The 13,379-nt window shown below is 36.2% G+C and overlaps 1 protein-coding gene across 4 annotated transcripts in view; it reads left to right on the forward strand.

The window, feature by feature from the left end:
• Positions 1 to 13,379, forward strand: part of LOC135200057 (uncharacterized) — a 135,006-nt gene that overhangs the window by 94,602 nt on the left and 27,025 nt on the right. For all 4 annotated transcript variants that reach the window (XM_064228312.1, XM_064228314.1, XM_064228311.1 and 1 more), the window contains exons 4-14: positions 440 to 567; positions 2,560 to 2,722; positions 3,978 to 4,105; positions 6,726 to 6,826; positions 7,779 to 7,900; positions 8,617 to 8,780; positions 9,114 to 9,225; positions 9,391 to 10,446; positions 11,071 to 11,220; positions 11,476 to 11,709; positions 12,246 to 12,425. In XM_064228312.1, coding sequence (XP_064084382.1) covers positions 440 to 567; positions 2,560 to 2,722; positions 3,978 to 4,105; positions 6,726 to 6,826; positions 7,779 to 7,900; positions 8,617 to 8,780; positions 9,114 to 9,225; positions 9,391 to 10,446; positions 11,071 to 11,220; positions 11,476 to 11,709; positions 12,246 to 12,425 — 2,538 coding nt within the window. The remainder of the gene's footprint in view (positions 1 to 439; positions 568 to 2,559; positions 2,723 to 3,977; positions 4,106 to 6,725; positions 6,827 to 7,778; positions 7,901 to 8,616; positions 8,781 to 9,113; positions 9,226 to 9,390; positions 10,447 to 11,070; positions 11,221 to 11,475; positions 11,710 to 12,245; positions 12,426 to 13,379) is intronic.

Genomic DNA, 13,379 nt, shown 5'->3' on the forward strand with positions numbered 1-13,379 from the left:
CAAAATATTGTCCATTTAAAAATAGCACAGAAAATAACCTTATATAAAAAAAGAAAGAAGAAATCTTATTTACGAAATCAGTAAGGTGCTCTCCCATTACTACATGAAAAATTTACATTATATCTATCTATAAGTTTACATTATATATCTATTTATACTAAAGGTTCTTTACAGCGTCCCTTCGGCCCCTAGCTGCAACCCCTTTCATTCCTTTTGCTGTACCTCCATTCATATTATCTTTCTTCCATCTTGCTATCCACCCTTTTGTAATAATGCAGCTGTGAAGTTTTTCTCCTGTTGTACTTTCAGACCTACCTGTTCTCAATTTTCATTCCAGCGATGAATGGCCTCATAGGTCCCAGTGCTTGGCCTTTGGCCTAAAAAACTATATTCAATGCCATGCCATTAACTTTAATAATCATCCCCTTCCCCCCAACAGGTTTACAGACACAAGGACCCCCAAAAGACCTGGCCGTGGGATCGTATTTCATAGGTTTCGGCATTCGCAGCTCGATAACGGCCGACCAGCAAGACTGGACTACGTGTTGCGGTGGGGGCAACGTCACAGTGAGTATGGCCCCTGTTAATCCAGATTCAGCATGAAAGCATTTCTCAGTCATATGTATAATATGATATATATATATATATATATATATATATATATATATATCATATATATATATATAGATATAATTATATATTATATATATATTATATATGTATTATATATATATGAATAATTATCACATCACTGTGATTCATATAAATCATTCGAGCTACAAATGTCCTTTAATATCTAATTCGCTCTTCCTCGGAATTGATATATTTTCATATATGTACCCATGAGGGGACGAAATTATTATCAACTAAAAAGTCCCCTTTGGTACATATATGAAAATATATCAATTCCGAGGTAGAGCGAATTAGATATTAAAGGACATTTGTAGCTCGAATGATATATATATATATGTGCGTGCGTGCGTGTGTGTTTATTTGCGTTACATTATAAAATATTCCGAGGCACACGCGTTCATTTTTAACACGTGCCTAAGAGAACAATTAGCCCAAGCAAACAGCCTGTTACACCTCAAAGCCACTGAGCAAACGAATCGAATGACCGCAGTGACGTCGCGAAAGCACGACACTTCCTCGTCCCCTACACGTTACCGTAGTAACTCTACTCGAAAAAATGTGCATTGTAAACATCGTCCGCGCGCGAGTTTAAAATGACAGCAGAGCATTGGTTGCACTTTTTTTTATTTATATATATATTTTTTGCAAGGTTGCGTGATGAATGCAAACGCGTGAATACGTAACGAACCATTTTGTTTGCTGCTTGGAAATCGCGCACACCAGTTTCGTTCATGTTTAAGCGAAAGCAAATACCTAATGAGAAGTTTGGTCTGAAGTGTTTGAGAGACTCTGAGCTCCCTGCTATAATTAAACGTTTTTAGCCTCACGTGTTAGTCGTTTGATTGATAGGAAGACGTGATCCATATTTTTTTCAATCTGTGTGTGTGTGTGTATGTGTGTGTGGTTATGAAATTAGTTTAGAGGGAAACCATGATTATTGCCAGCTATTCCAGTTACGTTGGCTTCAAGCCTAAATTTCATATTCCATTCCAATGCGAGCTATTGGTGACAGGCTCATAAATATACTAAGTACATATTTAATTTATGGTGATAATAAGTCTTCCTTTCAGTTTAATCCCCAGTCTGGGTCGCTGTTTTTCGTGGCCTTCTTACAACGGCCTATTTCAAAATTTCTTTTCGCTGAAGTTTTACTGACCTACGTCTTCCCTATTTAACAGGAGTTGGGAAATTGTTGTAATAATAATATAACATTATGATATTAAAATGATAATTTGTACTCTGTGTTACACAACCGACAATTTTTCAATATTACATTTAGTATTTGGATCAAACAGAGAACTCAGTGCTCTTGACAATATGCAATGAACAGTAACATTCGTAAGGTTCTAATCTGATTCATATCAGAATTCTTATAATACTCAGTCCCGATTATTTTCCATTGTATGGTGCCATTTCAGAACCTGCTCCTTATTACAGGATGCTTATGGGGTCAAAAGCTGTACTAGAAATATGTGTTAAATATATATTTGCTTATTCGGGGAGTAAGCCTACAAACTACTTTATTGTTGTTAATGTTGTTGTTGTTGTTGTTGGGGAGGGGTTAGGAAAGGTCTATGAGGAGCTGAAGAGTTCTGAAAAACGTGTTTCGCATTGAGTTAAAGATACAGGAATTTGAGGATAGGATTATTTATGATTTATTTATTGAAATAAAAATATAAAAAATAACTGATGTGCTTATTAAACAGTAAAGATCAATTATTCCTAATCACAGAAAGCATATTTATTTTAATTTTCGTTGGTGAAACAAGGCTCTATTTGACCTTAGAGTTTAGCATGTTTTAATTTACGTGAAAAGTTATGAATATAATGTTTACAACTTATGCGTGAGGTGAGAATCTTGTACGCATCTCGATAAGCCGGAGGTCGGATCACGCCTTGTTCAAATACGCATTCTTGCCTTCCCAGTTCTACGCCCAGACGCAAGATGGTAAAAGCGACGTAATCTCCACGCACTCCTTCACGTCGTTGGTGGCAGCGAGGCGCCTGCGCCTTGAGTTCGACTCGTCCGTCAAGTGGCCCGGGGAGGACAACAAATGCTTCCGATTCGAAATCATAGGATGTCCTCAAAGTGAGATCTCTTTCTCTCTCGTATTTGATTTTTTTTTGGTTTTCGTTTTAAATAGTACGCTATCGTTCTTTTTTAATTATTTTTATTATTTTTTTCTACATGTTTACGTGGTGTTTTTATTCTCAAAGTGAGATCTCTTTCTCTCTCGTATTTGATTTTTTTGGTTTCGTTTTAAATAATGTTCACTATTGTTCTTCTTTCATACTGTTTAATTATTTTTTTGTTTGTCTATATATTTACATTATGTTTTTTGTTTTCAGAATGAGATCTCCTTCCATCTCGTATTTGATTTTTTGGTTTTCGTGTTAAATAAAGTGCACTAGTCTTCTTTCATACTGTTTAATTACTATTTTGTTTGCCTTTAAATGTTTATACGGTGTTTTTGCTTTCCTAGAGGAATTATAGTTAATAAGGAATTATGTAGTAATTTGTTTCCACATCTGCTATGTTACATAATGTCATATGTTTTTACTTTGTATCAGTGCCGGCATATAGGCAATGGGTAAAGATATGATAGTTTAAACATACAAATGCATGTGCATACACTATATTAGTAATGTATGTATGTTATTAAATATATATATTATCATATAGTATATATTATATATATATATATATATATATATATATATATTATTATAAAATTTATAGTCTCAGTAATTGGGCGGCTACTTGGAAATCTTAGTTTGATGATAAATAATAGTGCCAAGACCAGAGAGAACATTCTTTATTATACGAGCTTTCGAGGTTTGAAACCTCATCTTCAGGCTGAAAAAATGACAAGGATGAGAAATCACTAAAAATTACATTAAAATGAATTGTCTTATTAAAAGCTTCAGTAAAAATGTTTTTAATGAAGCTTTTAATAAGACAATTCATTTTAATGTAATTTTTAGTGATTTCTCATCCTCGTCATTTTTTCAGCCTGGAGATGAGGTTTTAAACCTCGAAAGCTCGTATAATAAAGAATGTTCTTCCTGGTCTTGGCACTATTATTTATCATCAAACAATATATATATATATATATATATATATATATATATATATATATATTGTATGAGTGTACTTTAGAAAAGTATTTACTTTCAACATTCAATAGAGAAATAAATGCACACTAACGCGATAAAAAAAAACAAATGAAAAAAATAAAATAAAAAAATAAAACGCTTTTTATGCCTCTAGTATACACACCCACACCCCGTACCTTTGAGAATATGTTCCATGCAAAGCGTTCAAAGTGGCCCCTCCTTTCCAGACGTGACGCCGATCACGGGGCTGATTGTCGAAGCCTTGCCTGCCGGGTGGGTCGTGGCCACCTGGGAAGAGCCGATGGTTCGAAGTCCCGGCGGGAGGGACCTCACCCTTGGGTCTACGTCTTATCTGGTAAATAATATAATGCCTCCACCTGAGAGTTTGTTGTTCTCTGGTATTGAAATTTGTATATATTTTTATAGTCGCTCGGATGAATAATGTCGGTTTATTGAAGAACGTGACGGTTTCCAGCCTTCTCGCCTAATTGCAGCTGGTCCGTCGACTTTTAATTCTGCAGGAGTGTTGAGAAATCACCTACAATTTGTATTTATTTTAATATTAGGGTAATACTGCCTCCTATTTTGTTTTGATAGATGATTTTTTCCTAGTTCATTCATTGTGGAATGTTACTTTTAAGCTGATACAATTAAATATTTTTCTAAAAAGTAAAAAAAGAAAAAAAATCTAGATACATGGTCCTTACAGCTTGCATTTGCTGACAGCTGCTTAATGTATCCTTTTTATCCTTTGAAATACCTCCTTTGCATTCTGCCTCTGTTCTCTAGCCTTAGCATCTGCTTTAAGCTTAGTTTCCTATTTTATTGATACACGTCTGTAGTATTTTATATTTTCGCCCCTTCAGTCTTATTTGATATGTGGTCCTAGTTTTAAGTGCCTTTTCCTTTTTTAATTGTTTAGATTTTTTTTTAATTCTCGTTTTCTGTCTGTTGTCCAAAAGATGCTTCTAGGCATCATAGCATTTTTTAAGCCTGCATCTTTTTATTATTATTATTATTATTATTATTATTATTATTATTATTATTATTATTAGTAGTAGTAGTAGTAGTAGTAGTAGTAGTAGTAGTAGCGGTATTAGTAGATGGTGGTTGAATTGAGGAGGTCCGAAGTATTAAGTACTGTATTTGCAACGTCAGCCTTCCCGATTATTAATGTATGAATAAATTCAGCTTGTCGATTAGTGCATTAGTTACGCAGTGGCGTCTCCTGAGTTGCTTTATGTTCGTGTCTGAGCTCATTCATTTTCTTCTCGTCTTTCATTTTCTTTCATTTCCCAAGGTCCATCTCTTCAGAGTAATAAGTTACTATCGATCTAGTGGTCAATTCTGTTGTTATGATCTTTGGAGTTTTTATTTTATTTTTTCACTCACTTCCTGATATTTACTCACAAGTTGCTTCTGTTTCTCTGATAAGCATTGGTTTTACTTTGTTAGTTTTTTAAAGCAGAGGTCGTTTGGACTGGCAATCCTAATGCCCTCGTAACGCGCGTGTGACGGATGTAAACAAAAAGATAAAAGTTGGTAACAAAAATTAAAAAATGAAACTACAGACAAGTCGCTTGATGTTGAATGTCGCAAAAGTCGCCTCACTTTTATATACGAGGACGAATGGTGTGTACGATCTTCCAAGACAATTTTTGTCCAGAGCAAAATAACGAATTGGAAAAGAGAAAGGGAGGTGCTTAATGTAATAGAAATTTAATAATTGCTTCTGGAAAGACTGAAAAATAAGTATAAAATTATCTCTGTGTGAAATTGAAACACGTGAATAATTCCGGAACGCTCAACCTCCCTCCATGTTTCCAAGAACATAACAAAGGAAGTCCGTAAGTAAAATTCCCATAAAATACTCGAGCTCGATGGGAGCAGAAATGCCCGTCTCTGTGTGTCACCATCGACGAAATTCATATAAATTCTTGATGATCACACTGACCCCTCCCCCCAACCCCTCTCTCGACTTTGATGTCGTGAACGCGATCAAAATGCCATAAAAACAAAACCCCTTATTTACGATATTCTTTTTTTCACTCTCGCCTTTATTCGGAATCCATTCCAAACGTCTGGTAATCAAGGATTATGGAAGCCATCAAATCATCATATATCATCACGGAGTGTAATAAGACTATAAAATACGTCCACAGAATGGTCTCAAGGAAGCCTGTTGCTTTTTGTCATCACGTTGTTACCAAAGACATGAAAGTCCCGTGACCTAATGATTACGTTGTCCTTGTTTCTGCCATCACTGTTTTTTCCCCTTTTTTGGGGCGGAGGGGCAGTTTTTCTCGCTTTGAAAACGCAGCGTTCTATGCAATTGCCATTATTAGCGAAGGAGTTACTCTCTCTCTCTCTCTCTCTCTCTCTCTCTCTCTCTCTCTCTCTCTCTCTCTCTCTCTTGTGCCATATTAAAATTGTTCTGTAATTTTCCAACACAGAATTTTTGGATCCCTGACATGAGATTAACAGAATTTTAATTCCTTATTCATTGGCAGATACGGTAATGATAACACCATGGGATAAAATGATATTTATTAATTTCCCTCTAGGATTCTATTGATGAATTGGAGATTTATGAAGAAACTGTGACTGCGTTTCATGGTATTGCTTCTGATGTTCGCAATTTTTCTACTTCATTAATGATTTTACTTTATGTTTTTTACTTCATTGTTATTTTTTTTTACGTTTTTTTACTCCATTAATTTTTTTCTTCATTCATTTTGTCAAGTACATTAACAGATCCCTCGCTTATCTCCAAAAGCACCGTCCCTATCTGAATCGAAGTGGGTAGGACCTGCTTCCTGTAGAGAGGCTTAGATATGGACTGATGACCTGGAAAGGCAGAAAAGAGAAAGAGGTCATCATTGTTAACATATTCTTTTTATATATAGAGAGAGAGCTAACTCAGGTCAGCCACGATAAGAAGCCGCGTGAAATAACACGAGACCTAATCTTTCCAGGCGGCCATTACTCGGAAAGGAGGTGGAGAGGAGAACCAGGTGCAGGAAATGAAGGTGAACGCCCGCAGGTTGACTGTTCCAAGTCCTCTGTGGGGAGCAACGTAAGTTTTTGTATCATCAAACTGCATTATGTGCTTTGTGTGTATGTATATATACATAGGTATATGACTGGTAAAACTGTTCTGTTACAACAGAATTCCATCTAATAAAAGGATCCCATAAAAACGCCAAAATATCGAAAGAAAGTACTATATTTCAGAGACTGCTGTCTCTCTCTTCATTACCTACCTTAAGAGAGAGACGGCAGTCTCTGAAATACAGTACTTTCTTTCTATATTTTGGCGTTTTTATGGGATCCTTTTATTATTTATATATATATATATATATTTATATATATATATATATATGTGTCTTGTGTGTGTGTGTGTGTGTGTGTGTAGTGTGTGTGTGTTTGGAGAGTAACTCCCAAAGGGCATTGCATCTGATAAACCAAACCAGGCCTGCCACCTATGACCTTTTGGGATGGTATATGATGACTATCGACCTTTCAATATTTGATTGTACCAACCCAAAAGTGAATAATCTGGGTCCTCGTTAGAGTAGGTGCATTTATCGTATATAATTCCCCTGGTAGGTAAGAGTTTCAATTGGTGACAGAAATGTGAAATATAATTGGTTATTTGTGGCACAATATGAGAAAGTATAAACATGTAATTGGAAAAGTAAGTGAAAAGCTATCATTTATATGTATCCTTGATCTGTCTCCAGTGGTTTCTTTGTTTATTAGTTGTATTTCACTTTTTTGTGAAGTTAGTCTGTTGATTTTTTTTTAAATTCTTGTTTTTAGACCAAGATTTTACTGCACTCATATATTACAGTGTAATTCCATTGTATATTAGTGTAGCCCTTATGATAGCCATAAGTTAAAGACTGAAACAGATGTTGGCATAAGTGAATAAATAGTTCAACATAGCAAAAGTGTTTATCTTTTCCTTCGGGACTTGTCTCCATCTCTGATGTGTGAGGTGAAAATTAATCAACATATTTCGATAGGTACACCATAAGCCTGAAGTGCGTCTACCAAGGCTTCAATCTTTCGTGTGGAAACGATACGATAGATGCTGAGGTTACTGGCTGTGACCCAAAGGAATCGACCTGCCTCATTCAGAATCAAGGTGGGTTTTAGACTTTAGAATTATATGAGACTATAAATATATTGAATATTCTCTGTACCTTGCAATTGTGAATTCTACCGTAAGAAATTATCCTATTATAGAATGAATTAAATTGTGTAATGAAAATTTTGAGATTCATAATAAACTAGGAATTATTCTTCAGAGAGATGTTTTTTATTAGTTTGAACATATAATGAAAATTTCAGTGAGAGCAGGAAGAACGTACAGCTCTATGTCATGTTTGATCGAAGATAAGATGCAACGTTAGTGATTAATACTTATTTTCTCTGTAAGATGTAAGTTTTAAAATAGGACAACTTGTAAGTTACACAGAAAGGCCTATCATTAGTTTCATTATGCGATGAACGATGAAATGTAAATGTGACCAAAACCATTGTGATTTGAGGATTGTAATTTTTCGTTACAATCCGTAACTTTTGCACTTATCCCCATCTTTAGGGGGTCTACTTGCTCATAGGGTATTTAAGAAATTGTTTAAGTGGAACATCTAAAACGTAGAATATTCAAAATGTGCAAAAGGAAACAAGAAAAGGGGTTGAATGAATCCAATATAGAACACTCAAAAGATCTTTTTCTGGTTGCCCACTACCGTCTTGTCGAGAAACCATCTTTCCAGAAAGTGTCAGGTTTTCAGTTGTTGTATGATTTACATTTTTACTGTTCATTTGTCACTAAATATATTTCTTTCTTGTCAGTTGTTTTCCGGAGGCCATTGTGGTTACAGGCAGCCGTTGTTGGAGAGGAGAAAGTAGAGCTGACCTGGTCCTCTGCTTCGAACGGTTGGATCACATCCGAGGTCATTCTCAGAGTTGTTGATAACGACCTTGAGGAAATTGATACACTTAGTCTCTCGAACACGGTACAGTATTGATAAATTTACCGCAGATCTTTTCCATCATGTTAAGATTTTCACTTTTTATTCTTTGGTTTAGACGTAATACTTTTTCCGAACAGTTAAGACATAACTTCTGGTATGATTGTCCACAGTACTATTGATATTTATTTGTACTTTTGTTTCCAAAATTACTTTTAACATGGTTAATCGGAAATAAAATTTAACAATAACATGAAAGTGACAAATATCTTTAATGATCAAGCATTGGATTGTGAGTCTGTGAAGTTTGGGGAATTAGGATTGTACCTCTCTTTCTGTGTTCGTAGCTTCATTCTTACATTCTTGATTGCTCTTCAGGAGGAGAAGGTGACAGTGACAGGTGTGACCGGGGGTAACAATTACAGTGTCACTTTCATACCAACTGCAAACTCTTTAGAACTGGCAATGTTTTCCTTCAACCTTTACATTCGTAAGTGCACTTCTGTTTCCATTCCTTGTCCAGTTTTAAACATCTGACTGTGCGTTTAACTTTTCTTATGTTGGTAATCATGAAATCTTTCCACAAACTGAAAGAAATGAATAGAAGTAAATCAAGATCTAAGTGGTCCTTGAAGGTGTTCTTTCTTTCTTCCAGTGGCTTGGGATGGAGTGAGACTCTCGACGAAGGAAATTGGCTATGGAGCGTTTGTGACAGACGTCAGCCTGTCAGCTGCTATTCTGTGGGATGGGACCCTCCGGGTGACTTGGACACCCGCCCTTGTACTTGGCGTATCTTGGGAAGAGGATGAATCCTCTCCACCTGTTACAAGTTCTACAAGACCTGTAAGTTCTACGGGCTCTACAGGATCTACTGTTTTTAAAGGCTCTACGGGTTCTACAGTGTCTACTGGCTCTACAGGCTCTACGCGGGTTACAGCAACCACAATCTCTGTAGGCACTACGGGTTCTACAAGATCTACCATCTCTACAGCCTTTACTGGGTCTACAGCATCTACTAACTCTACAGGGTCTACACCATCTGCTATTTCTACAGGGTCTACATTATCTGCTAACTCTACAGCCTTTACGGGGTCTACAGCATCTACTAATTCTACAGGGTCTACAGCATCTACTATTTCTACAGGGTCTACATTATCTGCTAACTCTACAGCCTTCACGGGGTCTACAGCATCTACTAATTCTACAGGGTCTACAGCATCTACTATTTCTACAAGGTCTACATTATCTGCTAACTCTACAGCCTTTATGGTGTCTACAGCATCTACTAATTCTACAGCATCTACAGCATCTATTAATTCTACAGGCTCTATGGGGACTACACCATCTATTAATTCTACAGGCTCTGTGGGGACCACAGCATCTATTAGCTCTACAGGCTATACAGGGTCTACAGCATCTACTAATTCTACAGGCTCCACGGGATCTACAGGTTCTATGACCTCCTTGAGATCCACAACCCCAGTTCCCACGACAACTGCTGGTAGCACAAATACAGCAACAGCTTCTACAAACACCGCCAGTTCTACACTTTCCTCAGGCGTGAGTTCCTCTTCAACGGCGAGGAGCACCACCTACCTGGCAAATAATAAGAGCATGAGTTCCCTGAGCAGCACCACGCCGTCACCAACACCTGTCGAAAGCAGCCAGGCCACGGCCTTCATGTACACCATTTATTTGAGTTCAAGTGAAGGTATGTTCTTATATAGATGGCAGGTAATTAGTAGTTTTTATCTTGTAAATGATTGAAAGAATGCAGACGTCTAGTACAATCTGCCTTAATGTACAAACATGAATCATGGTATGACAATAAAAGTGTACCTAAATGAATTTGTCAGTTTGTGAATAAAACTTTTAGACGAATATTAGGAATAAGATGGCAGAATAGATTTAGAAGTGATATCGTAAGTGATATTGCAGAAGTTCTATATAAGTGGGAGGCTTTGTGGATAATGTAACTGATAATAACAAAGGAAAGCAAATTAAACCTAGTGATGGAGTATGGGTGCCTCCATTTAAAGAAAGAATACCCAATGAAAGTAGTTTGTATTGTGTTTGAATTAGTAACATTTGTTTAACCCTTGAATATTTGAAGAATACCCGAGGCAATAAGTAGGGAGAATACTAATCTACAGTATTAGCATTTATGTATGATTTATGACTATCCAATAATCTCTCAGAAATGGACACTGTCCTGTTCTGAGCTCTTTGCTTCCTCACTTGACTAGTCAACATTTTGGTGGGTTTAAGAAACCAAGTAATGTATGACAAAATGTCACTGTTTCAAACTTAAAATGATTTCTTCTTTGTTTTCCAGAGGAACGTTACGAAAATGTCACCGACATATCTGGTGATGTCATAAGCATAGACCTCCCCTCGCTCAGCTTCGAGACCCAGTACACGGTCACTCTCACGTGCCACTTCGGGGAAGTGTCTGTAGAGTGTGGAGATACCAACATTTATGCAGGTAACTGATATTTTATCAACAGATTTTTTTTAGCGAATATACCTATTTAACATCTTATAATGAAAACAAATTTCAGCTCTGCCTTTTTTTTTTTGGTGACTTTACCTATTTAACATCACTACAACGAAATAGAATGCAACAGTTAACGCGAATTCAATATTTTTCAGATATTCCATTCTGTGGGAGAATTTACCTATTTAACATCTATACACTGAAATGGAATGCCACAATTAACATTAATTTAATATCTTTCAGCTTTGCCCATTCACTGGATAGTTATGGAGGATGACATCATCATCCATGCGCCTGCTCAAGGACTGGGAAGTTGGCAGGATCAGGAAGACCAGTGTCGTACAAGTGCAGGAACTCTGGTATCCTTGGCTGATACTCTGGAAAACGATAGGCTCCAAGAGTCTCTCACGAAGAAGAGTAGTACGCCAACAATGGACACGTTTTGGATCGGGCTTAACATGTGCCCTGAACACCAAGGTTATAAAGCTAATTTTTTCTATAATAACTCAGGTTATAACAAAACAGTTCCGTTAGAACATATTTTCTAGGTGTTTGAATTGGGTCCTTCCGTTTCCTAGGTCTTCCAGGTACTTTGGTATTAATTCCTACGTTTCAAGACTTTATAGTGTTATATCACTTGACTGTAACCGTTTTGACAGTTAGGTTTTCTGTATGAACTTCATTGGAACGGTAAGTGTTCCCTACTCTCCTAAGGAAGTCTTCATTTATTTTTTTAGAACTGCATGGACAGTTTGTTTCATTCTAAATTGATACTAATAGCCTTTCCTTACATTGTGAAATGATGAAACATGTTATCATATTCTGTTTAACTGTCAGGGATAACCTGTCTCTCTAGCCCAAATTCTGGCTAAAACTCTCATTCCCTGCTGTATTGTTTTCGAGATCTTCCTGTTAGCTTCATGGATGGTAGTGGTGACATCATCTTAATAGTGAAAACAACAGAATTCGTTATTGCCTTTGGTACTAATGATAACGGCAACTTTCATTTGTAGGGTTTCCTTGGAGTGATGGCTCGATGTGGCAACAGTCGAACCTTCCAAATGAAAACTCCATGTTGAGCTCAACTACTTGTTGTATCAAAGCAGTGTGGAACCAAGTGGAGAAGAAATTTTCTTGGCTGGGAGAAGAATGTGATGCACTGTTGCCAGCTATCTGTGAATTCCATCCAGAAGGTAAACGAAATTGAAAGTTGGGAGATCTGAATCTCATAACATTAGTGAATCCTGATTCTTTAGGTTGCCTTGTTTGACTGTAGGTGAACAAAAGAGGTTTGAATCTATCAACATTAATGTATAACTCATTATGTTATCTTCTTTGTAATGTATTAGGAAACAATATAAAGAGTAGGAAAAGCACAAAAGAATATAAGAAGAAAGAAAAGACAGAATAGCCTACACAACATTGGTAATAAAACAAGAAAAAGAGTGACAAAGTAGAATGATATTAAAATTTGTCTGTGTCATGTAACTTTTTCATATTTTATAACCACAAGAAGTATGTTTCGCAACTGAATCAGTCTGTCCACCTCATATCTCATTACACCCATGTAGGTATGCTGGATTTATTAAAAACTATATGGGAAGATGAAGGAATGCCAAGAGAGTGAGAGGAGAATCTAATGATATATATATATATATATATATATATATATATATATATATATATATATAAGTTATATCATTAATATATATATATCTAATGATATATATATATATATATATCATTAGATATATATATATATATCTGCTTGTATATAAATATAATATTGTTACGTATATAGGGCCTTGAGAGAAGCTAGATACGTAAACGGAAATAATTGAGGGATTTCAAGAGGGAATTGCTTGAACTTACCGTAAACTGATTATTATTATTGATTTCTTTCTTTAGAGGGAAGGTCGCCAGAAAACTCAGCTCGTTACTTTAAAACTATTTATTTACAAAAAGGCCCGTGCTGGCCTGGAGAAAAGTTAAATGATATTGGCCCCCACGTTGGGCTTATAGTCTCATTCAATTCAAGCTGATTTTCATTCACTTGGGTTAATGCACACTTGCGGCAGAGAGACGGCATGTGACTCATGGAATCTGGAAAAGAATCCCAGATTAAACGAGATAAAAGGAAAAATGAC

Source organism: Macrobrachium nipponense, chromosome 26 (genome assembly GCF_015104395.2).
Source record: "Macrobrachium nipponense isolate FS-2020 chromosome 26, ASM1510439v2, whole genome shotgun sequence".
In the NCBI taxonomy this organism is placed as follows: Eukaryota; Metazoa; Arthropoda; class Malacostraca; order Decapoda; family Palaemonidae; genus Macrobrachium; species Macrobrachium nipponense.